At 43.6% G+C, this 27,869-nt stretch overlaps 1 protein-coding gene across 1 annotated transcript in view; it reads right to left on the reverse strand.

The window, feature by feature from the left end:
- Window positions 1-27,869, reverse strand: part of CELSR2 (cadherin EGF LAG seven-pass G-type receptor 2) — a 129,018-nt gene that overhangs the window by 83,262 nt on the left and 17,887 nt on the right. The window contains exon 2 of the mRNA XM_054979609.1: window positions 4,706-5,350. Coding sequence (XP_054835584.1) covers window positions 4,706-5,350 — 645 coding nt within the window. The remainder of the gene's footprint in view (window positions 1-4,705; window positions 5,351-27,869) is intronic.

The raw sequence follows: 27,869 nt of genomic DNA on the forward strand, positions 1-27,869 counted from the left end.
ACAATGTCTGTCTTGAACATGTGCTTTAAAATAAGCACTGAAGATATAAACGATATCATCAGATGTTATTCTATTTTTGTACTTATTGAATATTTATGGAATAATATATTGTTATCTATTCTAGTAAAGCAACTAAGGCTTATTTTCATAAAGATTATCTCAGGATTGTTATTCTAGGTTAGTACTGCTTTGTCTCACAAACAAGAACTCCAGGATGTTTCTACCATAAATACCTTGCTTACTATCTAGAATAATTTGCTGATGACATGTCTTCAAACTGTGTTTTTTTCAAGCATTTCTTGAACATAGAAAGTTTGAAAACTGCTGTGTTGGAGATCATAATCACACTGTTATTAGCAGCTCCTGACCATACCAGGGGCTTTTTATTCCCTTTCAATTTACTTTAGTCTCTGGTTCATGGATTATCCATGGATCATCACTAGGATAACTGATTATGTAAATGAGCTCTAAAGCACTGTCAGTGCTAACAGTTCCCACTGATCTAACGGGGAGGAAAAGTTATGGCACACATTACAATTCTCATATCAGAAGATTTTAGTAAAGTTACTATAGGGTAACAAAGCTCAGCTACAGGTATGCTTCCTGACAAAATACAGGCACAAATAGTATGACCACAGCCCAACGTGTGGTGCAGATCAGCTGGCCACTAAAGACAAAGCTAAGCCTAATTATTATTTCTTATACTGATAACTTTGTGATGCATTAAAACACTTCTGGTTATTGCAGGGCACTAATAATTAGAGGTGAACCAAAAGAGCAGGTGAGGGCAGTTTTAGCAAAAATAACTCTCCCTTTTGGAGATCTGTGGAAGGCTCAGCACCCTGTATTATTCTTGCTCCAAACTGGCTTAATTACATCATCAGATAGTCACATCTGATTGGCTACATGGTACCATATCATCATGTTTGCTTTGCATGGCTAAGATCATGTTCCCTTCAAGAAGAGAAAAAAGACACTGAAGAAATAGCCAGTGAGGACAACAAACAGTATATAGTGGTAGCAGACAAACAGAGACTAAAGTGATGCGGTGAATACTTCAGGAGCTCACTAAAGCTTAACTTTCACTTCAAAAAGTAAAAGAGACGAGCATTCAATACAGCCCCAGTAAGAAAAATATTTTTCTCAAATTTCCTGTCCCTGTCCCAATGAAAATGAAGTGACTCCCTTGTCAGCTCTATCTTCTCTTGTAACAAAAAAAATATGGATTGGAATAAGCAGTTACCTTTCCCTGTTGCAAACAGTGATCTGATTGACACTGTAATTGCCTTAGCCCCACTGGTACTGAGGGCACCAAAGCAGATGCTTCAGCTCAAATCCAATTCAAGAGCAACTGCTACTGCAATGTTGGGACCTTATAAAAGCACCTAGAAAGCTGTGGTTCTTAGGATCAGATAATCCCAGACAGATAACAGCAGGCCCAAAATGACTAGATGAAGAATCTGATGAGAGGGTATATACGGGGAAGGCACTGTGACTGGGGGAATGGGCCAGATGATGTGGGGGAGTGTGTTCAGGGAAGGAGATTTCAGTGGAGATGATTAAAGTGGAAAAGTAGGAGATACGATTTCTAAACACACATGGAGGCGTAGATTAGTGCCAAAAGTGGATTTACTACTGATGCTGAGAAAGGGACCCAACTTATCTAGAAGCAGCAGTCACCTTTCTGCCACATTTGTATAGCATAAAAGGGCCAAGGAAGTCCCCCCCCCCCAGATTTGCAAAATAAACAAGCATCTTCTTGGATATGGAGCCAATACCATCCCAGTCACCTGACATTCATACTTTCGAATCTATCCATAGAATATACTTTAACCCAATGGCTTTCTTAGCTAGCAAAAAAGGGCAAAAGTCCCACATAAGTCATCTTTCTGTGTAGCTAGGGGGCAGCTGTGAGGGAGATCTTGCTCTAGATCACAGTTTGGAGTGAGAGTAAAACAGAGTATCTCCCTATGCTTCTCAGTGTCTCCCTCAGACTCCAGAGTCTCGTGACATATAGAGAGATTATCTTTTTACAGCTTTAGGGCATGGAAGTAGGAGACCCACTTCCATTGCAGCAAAGATGAAGGCAGGGTTTTGGAAATACAGCCACAGTAGCTGCATGCAGGAACCAAAGACTTTTCAGATGGCGCTGGTGCACCAATTTGTGCCACTGGTTTCTAAATGTTACTCCTGGGATCACCATACATGTTATTTGCAGCAAAAGACCATTTGAGAACCACTGGTTGGAAGCCAAGTTCAATTAATCCACAGTGTATTGCAGAACTTCTTCCAACATACTTTTTAGAATCCGGGTGACACATCAGTAGGTGTGTGTCAGTTCAAATATCTTAGTGCTCAATACATAATATGACAGAAGATACCTCATTTTCTGGGCTTTTTGTTCTTGCCGCTTATTTATCCAATCAGAAGTTATACTGATGCCTGTCTATGACTAATAAATTTAAGGCTTATGTCAGTAAAAAACTGTGGTCAGTAGAAGCATGCAGACTCCATGCTTGAGTAGGACATCAGGATCCAGTCAAGGTACACACACACACACTCCCCCTGGCTCTAAAACAAGCAGGCCCATTGTTAAGTGGCCGCTTAGCAGGAGATGCTGCACTCCTGAACTGGGCATAATGTTCCCAAACAGGCAGTCCTAGAGAAAAAAAGAGGCACAGGCAGGCAAACAGATACACAAACTAGGCACATCATACAAGACTAGCTTCCTATTGCCTTTTATCTCTCATAAATATGTGAGAGTTCACGAGCGAACCACTCATTGTCCTGACTGGGAAAGCTACCAGTGAATCCGTAGCCAGCCAGCCATTGTCCAGCCCTTCATGGAAGAGAAATCTGGCTGAACTGGGGCACAAACAAGGGGCCATTCATATCCTGGTCACTGCATCTGTTGTATCATAAATACAACTAGGCAGCAGGAACGCAAATGGTGGCACAATTGCAGCTATATCAGAGCCCACTATATCAGAGCCCACTAAGTTAAGTGTGCTGGTGGCCACGATGAGGAAAGAGCATTATGGCACCATGGAGAGATGGTATAAAGTCAAGAGCCATCCCAGGAAACTTGCAGAAAATGTCTTCCTATAACTTAGCACCATACAATACTGATTGGATGTGGATTCTCACATCCTTCTGCTAAGCAGAAATTAAGTACTCCCTAGAGAAGCACGTCAGCTCATGAGTAAACGGCAGCCGAAGAAGTGACTCCACTAGGATGGCAGATATGGAAACAGAACAAAAGTCACAGAGATAGAGAGGCAAAGACAGAACGGTGTGTATTCAACACTTCTACCTAAGTGCATTTGGCACTGGGTACAAAATTCTGCATACCAACAATCTTATCTGTAGCATTACAGCTGCAAAGACAGGCTTCAAAGAGCATGTTTAGTACCAAGCGAAATCTCCAAAGCAGGGGTGGGAGCTGCACAGTAATTTCAAGAATCAGGAAGGAAGATTTCAGTTTCTTACATATCTTTTTGCATTTCTCCACAATTAGAAGAAACAGAATTAATTATACAGCATAAGTAATGAGATGTATGCATGCCTAATCCACTTGATTTATTCAGTTTTCAGAAATCAGCTTCTCCAAGTGTAGAATTTGATTTGCTTCAGTTCAATATTTTAAAGGTACAGAATATATTGTATTCCAGACAAAGAGGGTGAAATATAAAACAACAGCAGTGGAGAAAGTAGAAGCTGTGTGTACCGGCGGGGGGTGGGGGTGAGCACAGTGGAGCAGAGGATAAATTGCTGGTACCATACGTCAGAGACCTAGATTAAAATCCCCACTTGTTTCTGAAGTTTACTGGATGACTTTGAGGGATGCTGCATCCAACAGCCTAACCCGCATTACAGAGCTAATTTAAGCATAAATGAGCTGCGGACTGAAAAGTACTTGGACCTAAGATACAGCCTTAGGGAGGGATCAGACTGTGGGAACAAGGAACCTCTCAGGGATGTTCCAGGTCCTTTCCTGAATTTTCAGGTTCAATCTCTCTCTCTCTTTTTAAAGTAAGTCACTAACTCTTTTATTTGTGAAGATATAAGGACAAATGTGCAATCAGTTCCTTAATGCAATATCTTAGTAAATGCTCCAGGTAGAATAAAGGCTCTGGGATAACTGACAAGCACTTGTTTATAAACATTTATAAAATTCACTTTTTCTAAAAATATTTAATTAAATAACTGTAAACACATCAAGAAACATGCATTTTGCTTCTGTAATAAACCAAATGGTTCACACACACACACCTTCAATGTACCCTAAAACACTTTCACCACAAGTCATCTTGCTACAGGCCTGCCATGTACTAAAAAAATGAAAAACAATGACAGTGGTTTGGATCTAATGGTAATTTTACCAGCAGAATAGAGGGGGGCATATTTGTTTATTTTCCCCTCACTGAAAATCCCTGCCCCTCATGCTGTTTTTGAAAGTGTTCTGCAACAACCTTTGGGGATCTCAGTGGGCTGTAGTGAAAGGGAGAAGACCGGAAAATCCTATTCCACTAATGGAAGCGCATCTTGTAAACAGAAAATTACAGATGGATCCAACCTTGTAATGATATGAAGAATATCCACCAGATGACAGTCATATAAAGACAATAATAGTTGGAGAAGTGGGGCTGGGGCCCATTTGATGATTCCTTCCTCTGATGACCCCACTCCCCTGACCAACACTTACCAGTGTAGCCCTCTTGACACTCGCACGTATAGCCTCCTTCACGGCTTTGGCAGCGTCCGTTGTTTCCACAAGGGTTAGAATAGCAGAGGTCAATCTCAGTCTCACAATAATCACCAGTGAAGCCAAGTGGGCAGCGGCAGCGTAGACCATTGACAGGGTGGATGGGTCGGAAAAGAATGGTATCAGAGGCAATGAAAGGTGCTGAGCTATCAAACTTCAGCACTGAGACACAACGCATGTAATTTTCACAGGGCTCCCGCAGACAAATGTTGTCATCAAAAGGCAGGACTCGCTGCTCGGAGATGGCCGCTAGGAGTGTGCGGTTAAGGTAGAGTCGCTCCTGCAGGTCCTCAGATGGAATATAGTGTCCCCCATGGACTCCATCTGGCAATGACACTGAGAGACTGACATTAAGGATCTGCGCAGCTTGCACGTCTGTGTCATTCTGGATGTTGAAAAGGACAACATGGTCACGAGGAGCAGACAGCACAGTTGCTACACCTTCAAGGAAGAGAGCCAACAGAGGGGAAAGGAAACGTTCCTGTGACATGTTTTCTAGCCGCAAAGTAATGCTGTTGGTTAGCATCTCATCTGTGATGATGGTCACCTGAAGTGTGCACTGTGCAGTCACACTGTGGATTCCATCTGTAAAAAAGCAGGAGAAAGAGTTAACGTTGCTCATTCAGCATCAAGTAGAAAGTACAGGCCAACCTGCAGAGAGGAATTCAAGCACTGTTACTCCTTCTGTATAGATTATACCATTGGCTCAATCTGACTATTCTTGTTCTAAAGGCTTTTCACTCTACCATCAGGAACATTGAAGAGGAAGAGACCAAAGAATGGTTGACCTCTGGAGACAGGTCACAGTTCCAGATCTCTCCAACATAGATAGCGGATTCGTTATCACATCCTCAATATACACTTAGGATTATAACATCTTTCTCTCCATTTATGCCGTTGCCTGTTTGTTTATCTAAACTATTTGAATCCCATTTTCCACTTCATGGATCTACAAAGGTGCTTACTACAAAACTAAAATGTAACACAGTATCAATACAACATAACACAATAGCTGCCACTGGCTAGCTCTTTTGTGCCACAAATGATCACAGCGTGCTATCAGATCCGCCATACTCTGTACTGAAGAAGTTAAAAAAATCAGTCTCTGTGTGGATGAATATTTTCTTTTCATCACATAGGACAAGAATTTGCTTGTTTCCTTAAGCATCTCCTGAACCAAGGCCGTCACTCCTCATGAGACTTCAGAACAGGAAAGCAAATGTTTTGGGTGGATTTCCCCACAAATATGCTGGCTCCAATGCTACCTAAATCTGTTTGACATGTGCCCATGCAGCTCACATATCGATAGTATGTTGCAATCATAGAAGCTGAATTACAATTGGCTCTTTAGCCTGTATATGAATAGCTCAAACATGCCTGGTGTAAAGTGCGGCTTCTAGGTATGTACAGTACAGAAATGCACTGTGGTGTGGCTTTTGGCACACACACACACACACCCCAACCTAATAACACTGTTGAAAGATTCACATTTAAAAAAAAAACATTTCACACTTACTTGTTTGGTGTGGCCATCTCTGTATGTCCTCCTAAGTCCTGACAGTTTGCACATTAATAGCTGACAAAGGCAGGGACCTAGTGAAGTTCAGGTACATGCATTCTCTCAAACATCATGGAAGCTGTAGTTTATTTACCTTCCATATCAGAAATAAATAGCTTTTTACCATTTTTAAACTAAAATTAATAACCATGATCCTGAGTTGAAGCATTTCTCCTACTGAGCAGGTACAAAAAGAGCTGTAAGAGATAAAGACACTAGACTATCTACCAAGGCTACTGTGAAGATGCAAAGCTGCCCAGGTCAGGTGGCAAACAGTAAGAACAAAATGAATCAACCCAAAGCTGAATGTGGATGTGGAACATGACAGTCAAATAAAGTATGTTCTCCCAGCCAACTTGATGGGTGTGAAATTCTCAGCATACCTAATTCTATCATCAGTGATGCAAGCCATTTTGGTCACCATTGGGGATAAAGGTGAGGTATAAATTAAGTCAATAATAATAAATAAAAACAACATGCAAATCTACTATTACTGATGCACGTAAACATGCTTGAAGCTGCCATATATTGAGTAAGACTAGTGGTCGACCCAGCTCAGTACTGCCATCTCTGGCCAAATCCATACTTCCCTACCTTCCGCTTTTCATGTGCATTAATCGCGCTGGATTCTATCCCGCAATGTCCCAGTTTGTATTCACATCCCTTCTCTTACTGCCACTGCCTCGCGCTATACTTTGTCCACATCCCTGGTAGAATCGCGCAATATGGGGCAGGTTTAGATCCGACATCGCCAATGACAACATCACGTTCATTTTTTTTAATTATTTTTTCATCAGATTTCCGCTATAGCGTTTTTTTGCTAAATGGCTATGGCGAGGCCACACCCCTATGATGCCTATGATTGGTTAATATTATTCTATGCCTTCTTCTTTGAAATCCATTGGACCATTATTCTGGTGGGCTAATTTGAACTGATATTTAAGGTGGGGGAGATCCAAACTCTCCAAATGGGCAGACTAATTATTTGATGCTTGAATGTAATGTTAGAATGATTTCCACTATAACGGTAATTTCAACAGTTAAAAAAAAATTAATTTTAACAACCACCGATATTTCTGACTGTTCAGCATCCTAAAAATGACACGGAAATGGAAATGACGCCACCCCTTGATGTCTCCGCGGGGATTTTGGAGCACCCCGATTCAGATTTATGGCCGCGATTGTGCAACAATGCTGGGAAAGTCCCCTTTTTTAAAAAAAAAAAAAGGGAAAGGGCAGGCAGGCAGGCATGCTGCGGAGAGAGTGGAAAAGCTTGATAATGGCATGGCAAAGAGGGATGGTGTTCCGGAAAGGCTGCAAACACGGAAGTGGGGTGGTTTGAAGGGGGTGGTCTCCTTGTGAAATGCTTCTATTTGTCCACATCCACGGTGAGAACCGCGTAAGAGAAGCGTTTGAACGCATGACAAATTCGTCTGAGGCGCAACGCGAAAGACGCAAGAGAATGGCGGGATTGAGGTAACAGCCCTCTGAGAAGCGAATAATGGGTGGGAAAAAAGCGGAAAACTTGAGAAGTGTGGATTCGGCCTCTGACTCTCCAGTGCTTTAGGCAGAGACAGGTCTTTTCTAATGTAATCTACATAGATATCTAGAAATTGCAACTGGGAGTAAAACTATGTCTGAAGCCATGTAATAAATGTGTCTTAGAAAGCCCTAGCCATCCAAATATCTCAGAGACATGGTACCACATTTTTCAGATATTTGCATAAACTTCAAATATTGTAAAACTGATATGGCTTGCCCATAGGAGGAAAAATATTGAGCAGTAATATGTGACGCAGTTCTCAGACAACTGTTAGATAAAAAAGGATTTAAAATACACCAAATTCTACAAAAAGTACTTTCAGACTTAATGTTTAGTGTTATCAACTGCCACAGACTAAACGTGGCCTCTAGAAAGCTCTGCCACTGTTTCATTGCCAGTTTACCATGTGGGGAATGATATTTGTAAACAGCCATCGTTTCACATTCCTTTCCTGTATTCCATCTCTTTAAGGACTCTCCTCTCTTACTATTGTGGTTATCCAACTGCCATCTCATTAATGAGGCTTCAGGAACTGCAAGAGGTCAGAATAATTAACACAGCAATGGGTGGGGGTGGGGAACTGTTTTCCTGAGCAAGAAATGGAATCCGCAGCCAGAACTTTTTTCTTCTGTCCAGAGGAAAAATAGATTTGGACTCAGTTCTGATTCAAACCGGCCTGCAGCACAGAAACTACCTTGGTAGTACTGGTGGACAACCTTCACTGAGCAGGTGACCTTGATTCTGTTAGTTCTCCTGGAGTTCTTGGTGGTATTTGACACTATTAATTGTGGTATCTTTCTGCACTATCTGTTATGACTGGATACCAGAGAAGCTGCTTAGGCAGTGGTTCAGCCCTACTTTGTAGGAAGGCAGCAAAAGCTAGTGGTGGGAGTTCATTGCTCCACCCTCACGGGAATTCTCCCGTGAAGCACAACAGGCTTCAATCCCATCCTTTATGCTTTTCAACATCTACATAAAAATGCTGGCAAAGTTCGTTTGGAGGACCTGGGATCAGAAATATCAGCATGCCAATGACAACCAGCTATACCTTTCCTTCTCTGATCCTAGTGAGGTAGTAGAATCTTTGAACAGCTGTCTGGAGCAGTGGTGTGGGCTAACTGATAGAAATTCAATCCAGATAAGACAGAGATGTTGACAGTGGGTGGTCCTGTTGACTTAGAAATAGGTGTTTCAGCTTTTTGTATGTAGTCACACTACCACCAGAAGGATCAGGTGTGTAGCACAGGGGTATTCCTTGATCCACAGCTGCTGCCTGATTCTCAGGTTGCAGCAGTGGCAGGAGTGGGCTTTTTTCTGCAGCTACAGTTGTTGTGCCAGTCATGCCCTTACATGGGAAACAAAGAACTCACCATTCTGTCACATTCCACAGTTTGCTGCCTCCTACTTATTGTAACATATTCTACACAAGGCTGCAACAGCCAAACTTTTCTCAGGGGCTAGCCTGACAGATCACATAATGCGGATCCTGAAGGAGCTGGAAGGATTACCAGTGTGGTTCCAGCCCTAGTTCAAAGCGCTGCTGTTGGCCTTTAAAAGACTAAGCAAGCTGGAACCAGGGTGTTCAAAACAGCCCCCACTCTTATACAGTCCTCTTGATGTACTCAGACCAATTAGAGAAGGAATGTTTTGCATACCTTTGTTTTGGGACATCTGGACAGTGGAGGCAAGGGCTTTCTTTGCTATGGCAGTCAGCCTTTGCATCCCCCTTTCCAGCAAAGTTCATCTGGCTGATTTTCTCCTGGTTTTCAGAAAAGTTGTAAAAACCTCCCTTGTTCTTCAGGAGAGCTGTTGGTGTTCTATCGTAATTAACAGAGGATTTCACTACTTGTTTTGCTGCTACTATTTTGTTTTGCTGCATACATTTTAAAGGCTTTTAATCAATTTATTAGAAGTTTATTGTATTTCACCGTTTTATACTGTAGCTCACTTTGAAAGTCTAGTACTAGACTGACCAAGTGCAATAGATGCATACAGAGGACCTCATAAGAATCGGAACAGATTAGACCACCCCAGGCAGTCTGCCTACTTCTGAATACAGCAAAACAATGTGACAGCAACATACATTAAATCCTTTTTTATCCTTCTCTATTACAGGCATTCCACAGTAATGTTTTGGCCCACTCTGTTTTAGATATTCCTCTGCTGTGGATAAAATTAATTTTTCTCCAAAGTGTTTAAATAAAGATAAATTTACTACACAATTGGAGAAGTGGATCTTCATTTGGGACCTCAGTGCTGAGGCTCACTTTCAAAAGCCCTAGAGGAGGAACTGAAAAGGGAAAAGCAGGAAGGATGGGCTTTGTTTCTGTCCTGTGTTTTGGCTCACACAAGAGAAGAGTGGAGAAGGGGAACAGGGAGCTGCCTCGTCAGGAAGCAGAGGAGGAAACCTGGGTCATTCTGTTGTTAGCCACAGGCCTAAGGCCAACCAGGCATTGCTGCCAGGAACTGCCGGTGTTTTATGATACTGTTAAACAACAACATTTCATGCACGTAAGAACAATACATGATATACATATATATCTTTCACCTATGCACACACAATGCGTGTTAATGGAAGGGTGCAACATTTTGGATTATTTGAAAAACTAGTATAGAAGTTCTTTTTATGCTCTCACCACACATTTACAAACATATACCGGTATTGTTTTAACATTACTGATGGGAAAAGGAGATACCAGGATCACACTCTGCTCCTGCCTGGAAGACTTTTCTGTAGTGTCATGAGCCTCCAGGTGGAGCCTGGAGATCTCCTGGAATTAAAACTCATCTCTAAACTACAGAGATCAGTTCCCCTGGAGAAAGTGGCTGCATTGGAGGGTGGACTCTGTAGTGTTATATCCTCCTGAGATCCTTCCCCTTGCCAAAACCTCCCCTCCCCAGATTCTACCCCCCAAATCTCCATGTATTTCCCAATCCAAGGGTGACAACCCTACTTTTCTGGCTAAAACAGAAAACCCATCAGCCACAGTCAAGAAGGTACTTGCACAGGTTCGTTGCCAGGTCCCTCTACCCCCAGGGTGGGAGGTTGGAGGCCCAGCACCTATCTTTCGATGTTACTCTCGCATGCATGCAGTGTGTGAACACGCTCCCGGTCTGCACGATGATGTCACTTCTGGGAAGCGACATCATCACACAGACTATGTGCTGCCGTGGGAGCACTCCCACATTGTGCAGGGAGCTGAATTGGGCCTGAACTGGCCCAAATTGGGCCCGATTCAGCTCAATTCAGGCCTGAATTGGGCTGCTGCAGAGCATGGGAGCACACCATGCTGCCTGGGGACATGCCTCAGGAGGCACGTTCCCCTCACACCTTGGGAGGTGCGTTCTGGGAAGTGACATGATCGCGCAGGCCACATGCCACCCTGGGAGCACTCCCACACTCCTCAGGGGGCCTAACTGGGGCCTGAATTGGCCCATATCAGGTCTGATTCAGCTCAATTCAGGTCCAAATTGGGCTGCTGTAGAGCGCAGGAGCGCGTCGCACCACCTGGGAACATGCCACAGGAGGCATGTTCCCCCCGCTGGCCAGGTAAGTGGGGGCGGGGAGTGGAAGGTTGGAGTGGGAGATCCCCTGCCCCCAGAAGGGGACTGGCAACCTTTGAAAGACCTGTTTCTTAGTAATTCCATAAAGCATTTCATTGATGACACTGTATAAAATGACAACAATCAAATCATAAGCATGGAGAATATAAGGCAGGGGCCCACTTCAGATACAATGTCTTGGGATCACACTTCTCCTTCCCCTCCCTCCTTGCCTCTTTGGTGTTTCAATTCCCTCACTCATTTCCTAGTTCAAGGCAAACCACATGATGTCCAAACTGGGTATCCACAAACTGCCTCCAAATCAGAATCAGAAGCTAGAGTTTTCTGTTCTGGTTTGGAGGTAAAGCATGGTATAGAAACCACGGTTTCCCAGGTTGAGATGCTATCATGAATTATGGTTTGCATGAACCAGGGAAGGGATCAGAATGTGTATGAGGGGGAAAGGAGGGAATGTGTAAGCCCTGGGCACAATCTAGATGGCCAAACCAGGCCGGAACATATCCACTACTACAGAGTCTGTGAACTGGCTCATGGGCTGCTCCTTTCCCCGTTCTCTTTTTCAGAACAGCTTGCAGTTTTGTCAAAGGCTGTCAATAATTAACTGTCTTAATCTGAGTAATGGTAGGAATTCACTGGTTGAGTGGCTGCCGGGGCTCAGATTGGTAAATATCCCCAGCATCCCCCACACCAGAGAATTTTCTTGGGAAAGTGGTTCAGCACTCATCTAGTTTTGAATAAGGGCACTTGGTTATATTTTATAATCAAGCTACACATGCAGACAACACAAACATAGCAAGAGCTCTCTGAACTGCTCAGGATTGCTAAACCAAAACGGAGATACCAAGTTAACTGAGATTCCCCTTAGCTAGCAACCACGTGAGAAAATCTTCTGCTTCACCTAGGAGCATGGTGGCACACTTAACCTGGGAGAAAGATTATGACCCCAGGTTTCAACAGCCAAATCTTTGGGTCCACAGGTGAGGGAAAGACTTTATAGATTCTGAATTACAATCATTACTTGAAGCCAGCACTTCTAGAAAGTAGGAGATATTCCAAACCAAAAACCTCTGACAAGGAAAGAGCCAGCCCTGGGGACAAAAGAGAAAAGTTTATACTGCTGCTAGATGACACCTCAAAGCCTCTTACTTACTTGAGCTACATGCTAGGGTTCTATTCTGTCTGCAACACATATTGATCAGTATACCTTCCTCAAAAAACCTCCCAAGTCTTTAACATACAGAAGACTTGCTATATGACTTATGAGTGCTTTTGCGGTTATTTGTTTATTTATTTCATTTATACCTCACCTTTCTCCCTAATGGGGACCCAAAGCAGTTTACATTCTTCTCCTCTCATCCATTTTGTCCTCACAACAACTCTGAGGTAGGTTAGGCTAATAGTTTATAACTGGCCCAAGGTCACCCCAAAGGCTTCTGTGCCAGAGCAGGGGATTCAGACCTAGATTTCCCAGAATCTAGTCTGATATTTTAACCACTACACCACACTAGCTCTCTTTTCAGCTATAGTGAGACACTCTATTTCACAAAATCAACACATTCTAGTAATGCCTTGAAGCCACCGAGGGGACTGGGTCTAGGACACACATTACCAGGGGTGGATTGGCCCTTTAACTTATGGGGAAAGTTCCTAGTGAGCTGCTGTCCCAGTGGAACACTGAAGGCAAGCAGCAAGGCGAGCCCCAGCATCACTGGCAAAAGCCGTAAGGGCTGCTTGGCCCAGATCTGGGCAGCAGCAGCGACAATGAGCATAAGTATGCCAGACACCACTTTCCATGCTGCTACTGGCAGGTCCAACATGGCTCAAACACAGCTGCTAGCAACATGGAAGGAGGCAACAGTGATAGTTATGCCCAGCATCACTGCTGGATGGATTCAAGCCAAGTGGTACTGCTGATTGGCACCCCTGGCCTAATGCTCCAAGGCACTTTTAATTTCCTTATCCACCTGAACAGTGCACTCTCAAGCTGATGGAAGAAACAGAAGCAAGGGTAGTGGAAGACCAGGAGAACCTCAGGTCAGTATCAGTAGGGTTGGCTTGGAACCATTTCAGGGAGCTGAGAGGCTACTACGGAACCTGGATGCCCGAGGGCAGTAACATCATCTCCTATTTCCTCCCTTCCCCCCCCCCACCAAAAAAATGTTGAATGGATTGTTTCCTCTAGCAAAATGTGTTTCCAATATTAATTCAGGATTGCTGTGCACATAGAATTCCACCAAGCCCTTAGGGAATAAGGACCACGGAGGTATAGATGTTCTTCTTATACCAGTATTGCTTCAGAATCAGCAGCAGGATTCCAGTACTTTTCATTCTGTCCTCTAAATAACTATTTTACCACTTGCCCTTGTTTTTACAAAACCCTCCTGATGTCTGACTTCAGCTCTGATATTTCTCACTATATGCCATAACTTCAAATCCTGAAATGTTGACTCCTGATCTTAAATTTGTGAAGCAGTAGATCTTAGGGGTTGTGCTTGGTTTGAAATAAAATTTCTAATCTACATGATGGCTGAGAGAACTTGAAAATGTCACTCCCCACAGGCTTCAATTCCAGAAGGCAAATCAACAGAAACGAACGGTGACAGGCTTTCAAACTTGCATGGCAACAACAAAAAGTCTTTTGAGGATATGAGTTAAAATATGAGAAAGGCAGGAACACTATAAGATTGCCAACAAGCCTGGAGAAAAATGATGTGTCCTTTTAACAAAGGATTATTGTGCGCTAATGGACTTCTGGGAAATGTGTGGAAATGGAGTAAATAACATCCCAGGAGGGAAGGTAGCATGGTATAGCCTGATTTTGTCAGATCTTGGAGTCTAAGCAGGGCCAGTCCTTGGGACAGGAGACCATCCAGGCAATGGCAAACTATCCCTGCTTCTTACTTGCCTTGAAAGCCCCTTGCCACAAGTTGGTTGTGACTTGACAGCACATACGTATGTAAATAACATCCCATTTAACTTCTATTAAAGGGATCCAAGCCTGTTAGCACCCCTAAGCCACTGAGATAACCTGTCCAAAGCTGAGGGGGCTATGGAAAGTAAGAACCTATAAATACACGCCAAAAATCAATTCATTTAGGAGAACCAAGTTCTGAGCAAGCCAGCGTGGCATAATAATTCGATGCTGGACTAAGGCCAAGCACCTCCAGATTCAAGTCCCTGCTCGGCCATGATGCTTTGCTGCGTGACCTTGGGCCTCTATTTTCAACCCTAATCTACATCACAGGTTGTTGTGAGAATAAAGTGGGAGAGAATATATACTGCACTGAGCTCCTTGGAGAAAGGCAGGATTACCAACTGGCCCTGAGAAAAATGTCCTGTCCCTTTAAAAGAGGCTTAATGTGTGGAAATTGACAACTAAAGCCAATTAAAGGCACATAACTTTTCCCCCCTCTAGGCAGTATGCAACCCTAGAAGGGTTGGATACTCGTATTTATGATTTGGGCAATTGCACAGAACAGTATTTTGCAAGAAGAGGTCTCAAAAGTCATGGGTTATCCAGAAATTGATTTCAGTTCAGAAGATCACAGCCTAGAGTTCACTGTGACTTTGAGGAGGGGGGTAAAGGCCCTCCTACAGAACAGTATGAGTTGGCAACTGATCAAATGAAGAAAGCCCTACTAGTGCCCACACAATGCCATTGCAAGAAGCTACTATGTCAAGAATTCAGTCTCCAGGTGCACTGGAAGAAGGGGAAATTAATATTTTCCTATAGCATCTTATTGCCAAGGCAAGCCCTGGTCTAGTCATAAAATGGACACACACCCAGGATAGGGAGTGCAGTACACTGTGCATAGATCTCTTTCACTTCGTTCAGGAGGAGAGAATAGGTTAAGAATGAAGCCAACTTTAGGCAAATCTGAACCAATCGCAGCCCAAATAGTCCTGATTAGCCTGAGCTCATCAAAACTTAGAAGCTAAACAGGGTTGGCCATGGTCAGTACTTGGATGGGAGATCATGAAGAAAGATGTTTCTATGTGGAGGAAGGCCATGGCAAACCATCTCAGTTCATCTGTTGTCAGGAATGCCCCATAGATGGGGTTGCCATCAGTCCGCTGCAACTTGACGGTGGTGGCTTCTTCACCACCACCACCGTTTCTTCATTCTTGGCAACTTATTGCAAGGCAGCCTCTCTCAACAACCAAGCATTAAAGCTTCTCATTTCTCATTCTAGGACATGGCTGATCAATACATTGGCTTCCTTTTGCATTGTGTATTCTGCCTCAAATCTCCCACTGTGGAAGCAACCTCCTCAACGGGCAGCATACTGAACCTCTCACCTTGCAACTGAACATACATAGCCAATACCTTGGTAATAAATGAACCCAACCAGTGAGTTCTGGCTTATGTGTAAACATTTTAATAATGTAATAACTATGCTGAGCCAACTGGAGTTAATTATAATAATAACACCACCAATGGTAATTAAACTCTGTTATAGCCACTGTTAGCTACTAAAACCAGCCTCCCTTTAGTGAATATTCCTGATAACCCAGTGAGATGTCCAGTACAGAACAGAGAAATACCAGTCTCTCTGACAAACTATCACTATCTTCACCAAACAATCACACAACGCTATTTTTTCTGCTCAGTGGTTGCAGTTCTATGCCTCCTAGAACACGATAAGAGGGAATATCCTAAATGGCAGCAAGACCGAACCAGAAAAAATTCTCTACCTCCCCCATGCCAACTGCTGCTAGATGCCTGGGGGGACCTATCCACTGAGTAGCCTAATCTACCAGCATTGATTAACAGCAGTTCTTAGACCAGTGACAACGATTGTACAGAAACTGTCATTTTTGCTTGATGTATATGAGACGCAATAGTTGTTTTTCAGATTTAAAAAAGTATCATACTGCCCATATCCCAGGAATTGTGTTACTGTTTCTTTAGTGGCAGGCAGGTCATCTAGAAAGATGACTCCATCTTGCAACTTTAAGAACTTCATCATAGGAAGCACCCACCCTGACTATTAGAGTTGTCAACAATTTGGAGGAAAAAATATCCTACCTCTTTAATAGAGGCTTAATGGGATATTATTAACTAGGTGATGTTATTTACCTCTATAACATTAAAATGTTCAGCCGCCCATTTCCACACGTTAAGCGTTTGTTAAAGGAGCAAAACTTTTTTCTCCAGATTGTTGGCAATCCTGCTCATCATGTGAACCCTAAAATATCAAGACTAATTCCTAGCGGGAATCAAAAAGCAGTTTGCCTCTTACCCCACCTTAGTTCTGGTCTGCAATCAGCCATCCTAGGACAAAATCCCAAAACAAAAACCACATGACGCCTTTTATTAGGACCAACTAAAATGACACAGAACAGTGTGTAAGATTTTGAGTTCTCCAAAGCTTTGCATCAGGCTTGATTTAATGAATGAATGAATGAATGAATGAATGAATGAATGAATGAATGAATGAATGAATGAATGAGGGAGAAACGTCTCATGAGTTTTTATATTTTCAGTAGGGTATTTCTGTTTTTTCTTCCTCCCAGAAGCTCAATAACGCACTTCTTTTCACTCTCTCTTTTTTTTAAATACCATCCACCTCAATGAAGAGTTCTGGAGACCTCACAAGCTTATATACTGTTTTGTGTCATAGTAAAAGGTAGTATGTGGCTTTTGTTTTGGGATATTGCTTTGGACAAATGCAGCTACCTGAAACCTTCTACCCTGTAGCAAATTACACTGGCCCACTACCCCATCCTGTCACCACACTCTGTCCCCTGGGGCTATTGCTCCACATATAGCCTGTAAGATTGACCTCTGCCAAACTGTCATGTAAACAGAGACCCTAGTACCAGAGTACAAAGCTGAACTTGAATTCTTTTCTCTCTCCTTTCAGGAAAAGGTGGCTGCTTCACCATATCCTCAGTATCCCCATGACAACAGCTACCAAACAAAGCATCTAGCAGGGTTGCACTTTTTCCTGGAGACACCAAAAGCAAAAGAAGTCCAGCAACAATGCTTCATTCCATTCTTCTGATATCACTGACAAACAGAAAGCTATTACTTTGGAGAGGGCGGGGAAAGTGCAGTTTATCTGTTAAGAAGGCTACATTTCAGTCTTCTCATTAACAAAAATGCAGCACTCTCAATCCGCTTTCTCTTGGAGGAGTGTTATTGCAAATTCCTTCAATCTACCTACGAAGGAAGTGGACAGGTCACAATCACCCTGCCTTAGAAGCACCCATTGAGTGAAGAAAGCCACTTATTGACATGGAGGGCTCAGGGGCCAGGACACACCTGCACAATCCTCTGTTAGGGCACGACCTGGCTCATGAAAAGGAGGTGCTAGAATCCCAGAGCAGGACCAGTGACACTCAGAGCTGTATTAACCCATGGCCGGGCCCTGAGGCTTTCAGGTATTTTGGGCCCCCTTCAGCACTTCAATCTTTCATCTTTCATTCTATGACGGTGGCAGCAAGATTACTATATGCACAGTACTGGAAGCAAGAAGAAATACCAGAAGTTGAAGATTAGATCCAAAAACTGTTGTACATGGTGGAGATGGACAAAATGACAAGAAAACTGAAAGAACAAAATCCAAGTGAATTTTTAAATGACTGGGGGAAATTTAAGGAGTATCTTGAAAGTAAGTGGGATGTGAAAGGACAGCTGTGGTCTCTGGACAATTATTAAGATGTATAGAGAATAAGTAAAAGCTTTACCTTTTAGAATAGGGACAAATATTTGAATAGAGATAATAATAATAAGTAAAGGGGTTATAGTGCTGTTGGGAGTCAAAAAGGGGAAAGGGGGAGGGGGAAGGGATGAGGGCATATATATCGATTTAAAGGGTAAATGTAGTTGTATTACGTATTATGGGAATGTATGTTAACCCATTCAATATAAATTGATTTAAAAAAAAAACTTTCATCTTTCATTTTGAGGGTCTCCTGAAGAATTCTATTCATATATACTTATGAGAGTGTGTAGACACATACACGTTGCTACAGCATCGAGTGTAAAGTGCCTTTAACCGTTGGAGCCCTAGGGCTGAGGTAACAGTACCTCAGCAAAAAAAAATTGACGAGCCTCTGGTCCCTGCGGGGCCCCAGGCTTCAGCCTAGTCAGCCTTATGAATAATACAGCCCTGGTGACACTTGGAGTGGCAAAAATGACCAATGACTGCTCTTGGTAGGAATTAATGCAGGACTGCCTCAGTGACCACAGACCCCACCACCAAGGCTGTAGCAGTTTCTCTTCCATCACAAATACCAGACCATGCCTGTTTTATGCAGAGACAACATAGCCGATGAAGACGAGGAAAGGAAGGTGATGCTGGTAGTACACATGACTGCCAATATTGCCAATATGAGCAGCGGACAAAGCAAGGGCCTTACTACTTCTTTGTTTACCCCCACCTGTCCTATGACAGATGGTGATGTCACACTGAAGAATAACGAAGAATATTTACATGTATGCTTGTAGTATAATGGTTAGAATATTGGACTAGGATTTGGGAGATCCAGATTTGAATACCCGTGGAAGCTAGCTGAGTGACTTTGGGCCAATCACACTCAGCCTAGCTTTCCTCACAGTGCTGTTGTGTAAGGATGAAATAGAGGAGGAGGAGGAAATGATGTTGTAAGACATTCTGGCTCTCCTCTGAGGAAAAAAGCAGGATATAAATATCAAAATAAATAAATCAACATATTGCTTGATGTGGGAGTTTTTTTCCGGATTGTGCCAGAGGGAGGCTTGGGGCTTGTGCTGCAGCAAGGCTCTGGGTGGGAGCAAGCTTATTAGGTTTCCTTGGCTGAGGGCTCATTCTTGTTTCTCCTTTCTTTTTTCAATTCTTATTTGCTTGTGAGGTGATGGGCTAGCCTAGGGCTGTGCGGCAACCCAATCTCAGAGCTGCAGTCAGGCTCTGGGTGCAAGCTTATTGGTCTCCTTGAAGGCTCACTCTTCTGTCTCATTTTTACCCTTTCAATTCTTATTTGATTGTGGAGCGTTGGGCTAGCCTAGAGCTCTGCCAATTGCTGCAAGTTAATGCAAGTCAATTTGCATTTGCAGCTCCTATTCTATGTACTGGAAGTTCCCTGGGGTGGGTGCTTTGGGGGTCTGTAACTCAGACATCCGAAATGCAATCTTGGCCAAACTTGGAGGGTGGTTGGAGGAGAGACTTCTGAAGACACACTGTGAGTTTGGCACCTCTGTGTATGAAGGGGGTGGTGCTAGGGCCCCCAGAAGTGACAGACCACGGACCGACAAACTGGTCCATGAACCAGGGCGGGTCTGTGAATAGTCCATGGTCCGTGAAATGCAATGGACCACAGACCAATGGTCTGTAGCTTTTTCCCAGTCCATGCTAATGTCTAGTTTAAGATTATGGAGGTAACCCTGAATAGTGAGGACTCAGCTTCCATTTAGAACATTTCTCTATTGAAACTTAATTTTTTTTAGAAATACAAGGAAATTGATCATAAATATCTCCATGAGACATGGAGGAAATGGAACCAAACAAAGAACTCAAAACAAAAGGCAATTTGCTCCTGAAAAGTTTGCTGCACAAAATAGAGGGGAGAAGATGGACTGCTCTGGATAGCGCGTCTGGGCTTATCGATTCACATCAACTTCACCAGATCCCTCTCCACAGGGGCAACAGCAGAGGTTATTGAGCATGGACAGCTGAGCCCATCAAAGAAGTCTGATCCATTTAAGGGTTATTATTTTTTCACTAGCACAGAGATGAAGGGAACTAAATTACCATCTATTCCTATACTGTGCCTAAAAGATAAGGTCACCCACCCACCAATACAATCCAGAATGTAGTCTAACACAAGCAAAGGGCAGGTGCACTGCAGAAAAGGTGCCCACAGAGCAAACAGCGCATTTGTAAGATGCTGATTTGTAATTCATGACTTCACAATGCCAAGAACCTGAGGACATTAGAGACTGCACTAAAGTTAAAGGGAGTTGTACATTATAAATTAAAACACTGCCAATTAATTGCACATTAACAAATGAATGGGTTATAGAGAATCTTGAATTATTAACTGTGAGTTATTAAAGTCACAAGAATTGAGACTTTATTGAGAGCCTATTCCAAAGAAACTGTTTTTAAAAAGTTCTCTCATGGTTGAATGTTTTCATTTTTAAAAACAGGAAAAACCTACCCTGCTTCAATTTCTTTTGCTTTGACTGCTATGGTAGAATTCCAAAACTCTCCAGTGCTGACATCAAAACCCATTTCTCCTTTTTATTTTTTAAATAGGCTTACCCATCTCACACATGCACCCCTATCAACACCACCCCACGCCCTTCTACTACATAGGGATGTGACAGCATATAAATGCCATTAGTGCTGGACTGGAGACTAGATCAAATATAAGTAAGGGGAGAAATTCAACCGATCTGGAAAGACTCACAAAGACTAGTTTGCAACAGACAAGATAAGAGCATCCAAACGTGGAGACAAAGTCACTGCAATCCTCCCCAACATGTGATCTACTAGTAGGGTTACCAACCTCAAGGTAGAGCCTGGAGTTCTTCTGGAATTACAATGGAACTCCATATAATGGTGATCAGTTCCCCTGGAGGAAATTCAAAGGACAAATTCTATGGCATCACATCCCTCTGAGTCCCTTCCCCACCCCAAACTCTGCCTTACCCAGGTACTGCCCACAAAATCTCCTGGAATTTCTCAAACTAGATGAAGAAATCCTACCTGCAAGAACTTCTAGGCTACTGTCTCCATTGTGCACAGTGCCAACCAGTCTGAAAGTGGAATGAGAGCCCAACTCCCACTAACCCCCAAATCTGGTTCTGAACTGGGGCCGTTTCCAGATGGCTTATCTTCTGCTGCTCCATGCCCCAACGTCGCGGCTCGTGCCAGGGAAAATGCGAAATATTGCGTTTTCTCACGCGAGTTTTGCACAACGTTGCACAAAACTCGCGTGAGATTTCACGTTCACCCCAGGACGAGCCACGATGTTGCAGCATGGAGCGGCAGAAGGTAAGCCATCTGGAAACGGCCTGGGTGTCATTGGAGGGTCCACCAGCATTGGAGAATACAGGCCAGAAATTTTCTGCATGATTTTGGGATCATGTTATGAAAATTCTTTCATTTAATACAGATCTGTGCCTGCCTTTTGACAGCCACGTACATTTTCTCTATTTCATATGTGCTGCCTTTTGATCAAACCTGGGCAGGCCCTCTCTTTCATCCTGATACTCTTAATGCAACAAAGGGCCATTACAACCAGTAAACAGTAAATCCAGGAGTGCCACTCTTGTCATAGTTGAAGGGCTCTCAAGATGGAGAATGCATGCTTCAGATACTCCAGGCAGGAGTGGCTGATAATCTCTACTCTTAGATGGTCACTTTTCTGCACCTTATACTCCATGTATTTAGCTTTCAAGTCAGTGGGAAAAAGTACTGAGAAACTGAGGTTTAGAGTGGCAGCAGGTGTGATGGACAAGTGCTCAGCTCAAAAAGAGTGGTGGAAACATGTGAGAAGCCTAAGGCAGAAGAGTCAAATGGCTGCAATTTTGGTTTGGGTGGCACCAGCCCAGGTCAGTAATATAAAGGGATACAGTCGTCTGCCTGCCTGAAACCAAAACTCCTTAACAGTAAATCTACATATGGTTTTCCAACCATTATTCATTGTTTGGTGAAGGGCTACAGCTGCCATGGCAACGGCTGGAGACCAGTTTGCATGTCAAGCAATGAAGAAAAAAAACACGCTCTTTGGCAGAATTCCAGGCTGAAGCTTTCCTTTGGAAGAAAGAGTGTCTACCCACCCACCCCCACACACAAGCACTTGCAAAGTACTCCAAGAAGGGGCTCTCCACTCCTCAGTCGAGTGCTTGGCTTCCAGTACCTGTTCCATCTAGCTCAGTTCAACTTCATGTTTATCATAACTGAGCCAAGATCAGAGAAATCTTGTCAGTGGGCAGGAAGAGTTAAGAAAGGCTATTGGGATACCCTAAAACCAAGATTCCAGAAAGTTGTCCTAACACTCTTTAGAACAGTGATCCTCAATATGGCACCGGTGGGCACCATGGTGCTCACCAAGGGTTTCCTGGTCTCACTTCCTTTTCTCTTAAAGCATCTCTCCCCCCCCCTACACTCCAAAGCAAAGAACCAATCCTGGCTCCCTACCTACCCTTGCTGGAGCAGGGAGTACTTCAGAAAATACCAGCAGGTATCACATTTATGCCTCCAGGGAGCACCCATTGGAAAACAGCTGCCTCCTCCAGCATAGGATGATGCTTGGCTTGGAATCTCCCAACAGTTTGTCATTGACCCTAGCTTCCATGGCAGCCATTTTGTAGTTAGCTACACACACCCTATGGCAGCAACTTTGTGGTGGTACCTGTAGACTGTTCTCAAAATTTCAAAACTGCTCACAAGCTCAACAAGGCTATGGATCCCTGCACCGCATTCCCATGAATGCGAAATATTGACTTCTCCATGACTACCCTGCAGGTTTGTTTTTAAGCAGGGACTTAAATGTAACTTTATCATATCTGAATCAGGCACTCCAAACTCTCCACCATAATGTTTCTGAAGGTTGACCTTAACACTGACTCCAGTCTCACTGGCATCCATTCAGTACAGTACTTGTTCTGTCTCTCTCTTTACAGGTTGTTGGACTGTACTGAAACGTGTGTTTTGGAGTTACTATTTCTAAAATTCAACAACAGACATGGCAGTAAACCTTAGGAAAAAAGTTTGCTCATTTTTCCTTTACTAAGTATCACACTACAAATTCTTTATTGCTTTAACATAAAACAAGCACACCTATTTTCATCTGCTAAATATTTGTGGCATATCTTCTACTAATATAGAGCTTTATTGTTGGTATAGGTTCAGTGTGAGCAGAAGAGGTGGATCTTTCCCCACCATCCCTCAGTGGCCCCTGAAGACGAGAGAGAGAGAGAGAGAGAAGCCAGGGGAACCTTATGGACAAAATGCTACAAGGCAAGAGGAAGACTACAGTGAGGAAGGAAAATTGCCCCCCAATTCTTCCTTTCGCTTATGGAGCAAGCACAATGAGGCAAGAGAGAAGAGGGGGGGAACTACTTCCACACTGCAGCTCCCTGTCTCTGGCAGCGCTTTGTGCATAAAGCTCCATCAGTCCACTGTGCCGGTTTTTTGCAATGTCCTCTGCCTTTGTAACCCCTTTTCTTCATTATGGCATATCACAGTTTTTATTGCAGTAGGCATCTTTTATTTACATTGTTTTCTGGTTTTGTAATCCTAGTCATACTGCACTGCTTATTGGAGGTCCTCACTGTCAGACTGAATTGTCTTTTACATTTTGCAATCCGTCTTGAGTCTCCGTGAGAAAGGCTATAAATGAAATGAATAGCAATAATAAAGTTGGGGAGAGATCTGCCTCAGTGAGCATCTTACACTCATGCTCTATGCCACTGGATCTGCCAGCAGATCTTTCTCTCCCAGCCCATGCACAGACTAGCTTTCTTGTCCACACCTACTCAAACAAAAAATGCCTCAAACCACACACCAGCAAACTAGTTGTAAAAATGCCTCACTTCTTCCTAGTCAACCACCCTTTTGCCTCTGAAAGCATCATAATACTAACCTGAATTGTTCCCCAACAACAGCTCCAATTAACAACTGAGTTAGCTCAGAGGCTGGATAAGCCTGTGCAATAACTGCATTTTGGGATGGGCTTGAGAGCCTCCTCTATTCATGTCCAACATCGCTGGTGTGTTGGGCTTCATCAGTGTCATGATACTGAGAAAGCTGTATACCGCTAATGCACTGTTGATAAGCCAGCTTCCCCAGATGCTGCCCTGTAATTGTCTGGAGAATCTGTGGGAAAATCAAGGGATTTGCTATGGGGAAATCCCATTAGAAGAGCAAAGCATGAAATCCAGGGAGAGGTGGGGCCTGCAGGGCTTGCAAGACGCATCCCTGCCCAGACATGGGTTAATTAGGGATGTAAGTTCAGGGGGAGCCAGCAGACGCAATTAAGATTATTCCACGAATCCTGGGTTTGAGGTCCATGCAAGCAAGAATGGCAGTAGCACAGGCACACATACATGAAGCCATCTAAGTGGCTCTTCAGGTGGCAAATAATCATCATGGTTCAGAGGCAGAAGAATAATGCTTCCTACTCAGAAAGACTGGCAGAAAGTGAACAGAATGTGAACAGAGAGTCTGTGCCTTCGGCAGGTGCATAGAAGGCAGCATTCTGGCCACAGCGGCTTTTCCTCAAAGTTCAGCATCATGGTGGGAAAAATGGAACCCTGCCCAAATTCCCTATTCTGAACAGTTACTAATGGGCAACCTGTCCCTCACTGAATCTGGTAACTCCATCAGGCAGCTGCCTGGACACATCCTCACCCTACATTCAAACAGTATAGAACAAAGCCAGTGAGAAAGGAGCACCTGAGATTAATGCCCGTCTTTGGTGCTTTTACAAGTATTGATGTGTGGGTAACACTGCCTCCCAGCCTCTTAAAAGGGTGGGAAAGTGATCTACCGACACTTGCTAAGTACACCCAAAAAGTCAGCAGCAAAAGTTCTAATTAGAATTCAGGACTCCTGGCTTCCACTGATCTCACTCCCTGCAGCCGTTGCCCTTGAACTGCTAGGATTCCTGGGAAAGGGGAAGACAATGGGCAACTGAAAGCTCTTACCAATGTGGCAAACATAGCACTGGAGAACAAGGAAGCTGCCTCTGGCCCTTACATTTGCTCAAAGGGAAGGCAGCATAGTATAGCCTGATCTTATCAGCTCTCAGAAGCTAAGCAAGGTTGGTACTTGGATGGGAGACCTCCAAGGAACACTCTGTGGAGGAAGGCAGTGGCAAACCACCTCTGCTTCTCACTTGCCTTGAGAGCCCTCTTGCTGGGGCTGCCATGTTGGGTATGACTTGAAGGCATTTTACACATGGGCATATTTGGTCAAGCCACTGACCCATCAGATATTGCTTCTGAGCAGCCCTCTGCAGAGGAAGCACATATTTCAAACTAACACAAGCCGTTTTCATGCAACCAAGCTACTAAGCACTAAGCAGGAGGAGGATGCCTCGGAGATACTTCCTAGGTTCCTAGTAGTGGTGAGGCAGCCCCAACAGAGTGTTACTGCTGGAGCAGCTTAGCTCTGCTCTCTGTACAGATGGGATGCAGAGCCAGTCCCACAGCAAGAAGTGGACATGACCATATGGCAGAGACAACATACGTGCAAATCCTGCATCATTGAGTTGTCCTACAGCAAAACAGACAGAGATCAGACAGCTTTCAGCACCGGACTGAATTAGAATTGAGCAAGGGGGAGGCAGCAGGCTCAGACTTAACCCTAGGTCAACTGTCACAGAAAAATTGCTAAGAAGAACAACTGCATGACATGCTACGGCAAAGGCCTGTCTGCGCATATATAATGTCACAGATGGCTCCAACTCTTTCCAATCTTCCAACTTCTCAGATGTCAACACAAATAATGGGAGGTAGGAGGGGGTTACCTCCTGCCAGAAAACTACGCAGTGCCTGGATCTTTCCTTAACATGGTCCTTAACACTAGCTACTACTTGTAAAAAAGGTAAAGGTAGTCCCCTGTGCAAGCACCGAGTCATTACTGACCCATGGGGGGACGTCGCATCACGATGTTTTCTTGGCAGACGTTTTACGGGGTGGTTTGCCATTGCCTTCCCCAGTCATCTACACTTTACCCTCAGGAAACTGGGTTCTCATTTTACCGACCTCGGAAGGATGGAAGGCTGAGTCAACCTTGAGCTGGCTACCTGAACCTGGCTTCTGCCAGGATTGAACTCAGGTCGTGAGCAGAGCTTGGTCTGTAGTACTTGAGGTAGGAAATGTCTCATCTCCTCTCAGGCACCTAAGTTGTTCCTCCTTTTTATTTACTCCAAAAGTCATCTCCGAAGGGAAGTTTGAGTTCTGCCCTCCCCACTCCCTGAAGATATTAACTACTTCTACATGGCAACAACTCCATCGTGCCGTCTTTACCATTGCAAGTGCCTCTGCAACAGTGTCCACAGAAATATTCTCCATATTTTCCTCAGTATCCTCACATGCCTGCCACCATCTCCCCCTTGCTGCCAAAGGGCATTTTGCCAACTTGTAAAAAAGTGTTATAATGCTATATCAGTAAAGCAATTACATCTTTATTAGTAAAAAGCTTGCAAAAGGCCTGTCAGTGGCAGAGGAGGGAATAGTAGGTACAAGGAGATATGGAAGGAAACTCATTTTGACTATGATTTTTCTAGAAACTGCAGCAAAGCAGGTTGGGGAAACATTGGATCAAACTGGGGAAAGGAAACAGAAGGAGAACAAATGGAGGATCATATTGCTAGGATGATCTGGGAAAACCTCAGTTTGAGAGCCAGGGTGGAGCAAAACAACCATCTGACAGTAGATCCAGAGGAAAGCAGACAGTGACAGATTCATGTATTATCCTTCTCAAGGTGCTCTGATCCCAGAAATAAATGTTATTTCCCAGCCTCTCTCCCAAAGATGAACCCAAAAGAAATAGGAGCGTAAGCAGAGAGCAGGGATGTGCTCATTTCCTTGCATTCCATTTTTCTCTTCCAAAATTAGATCTGTCATACATATGGCAGAAAGAAATCAAAGTCCTCCTGCCTCTTCTACATGCACACACCTAGAGCTGCCTCCTAGAACAGCAATACAATAAGAAATACAATAAGGAATGTGGAGTTAAAGAGTTTCCACATCTGCATTTTTATGGTTTATTAATGTGTGCAAGTGACTATGGTTTTATGTCCTGACTGCTTCTAATAAAAACCAAATGCAGAAGGGTGGTTTGCAGCATTGCCTGACTAGTAGTGCAATCCTATGCAACCTAAGCCCATTGATTTCATAGGATGGCACCATGAGAAGTCTGGATGTGTTCAGTTTGCTGGACCAAAGTCAACATGGACAAAATGACCATGGGCCATACCATCTTCAAAAGGCTTAAACTGGGGAAATCTGGCACTGTCAAAGAGATGGCAAACAAGCCAGTATACTGCATGTCACATAATCTCCTCTCTACTTGATGGCGCACACCACAGAAGAACACTTTTGAGAACATCCCAATGGGTACAACGAGCAAGAGAAAATTTAAAATGAAACACAGCAAGGTATCATGGATGGCATGAGGGTGTTTTTAAAAACGGATCCATCCAGTCCGTTTTTCATGAGCTGCAAACACAGTTGTGTGTGTAAAGGAAAGCATCCACGTGCACCAGCAGGGGATCACCCTGTTTTGTTTTCGTGGTTAGGGTTGTTGTTGTTGTTGTTGTTGTTATTTTGGCCTGTCCTTGCTTGCCTCAGCTCCACAATGAGAAAAGCACAAGATCAGACAGAATCTGCATGCCACTGAGAAGAGCTCCCCCTTCTGCCTTTTCTTCCCCAAATGCAAAAGACAAAGTAACTTGAATTAATTCTTGTACTGAAAACAGCAAACAAGATGCAACAA

The sequence above is a fragment of the Eublepharis macularius genome, chromosome 5 (assembly GCF_028583425.1).
Source record: "Eublepharis macularius isolate TG4126 chromosome 5, MPM_Emac_v1.0, whole genome shotgun sequence".
NCBI classification, from domain to species: domain Eukaryota; kingdom Metazoa; phylum Chordata; class Lepidosauria; order Squamata; family Eublepharidae; genus Eublepharis; species Eublepharis macularius.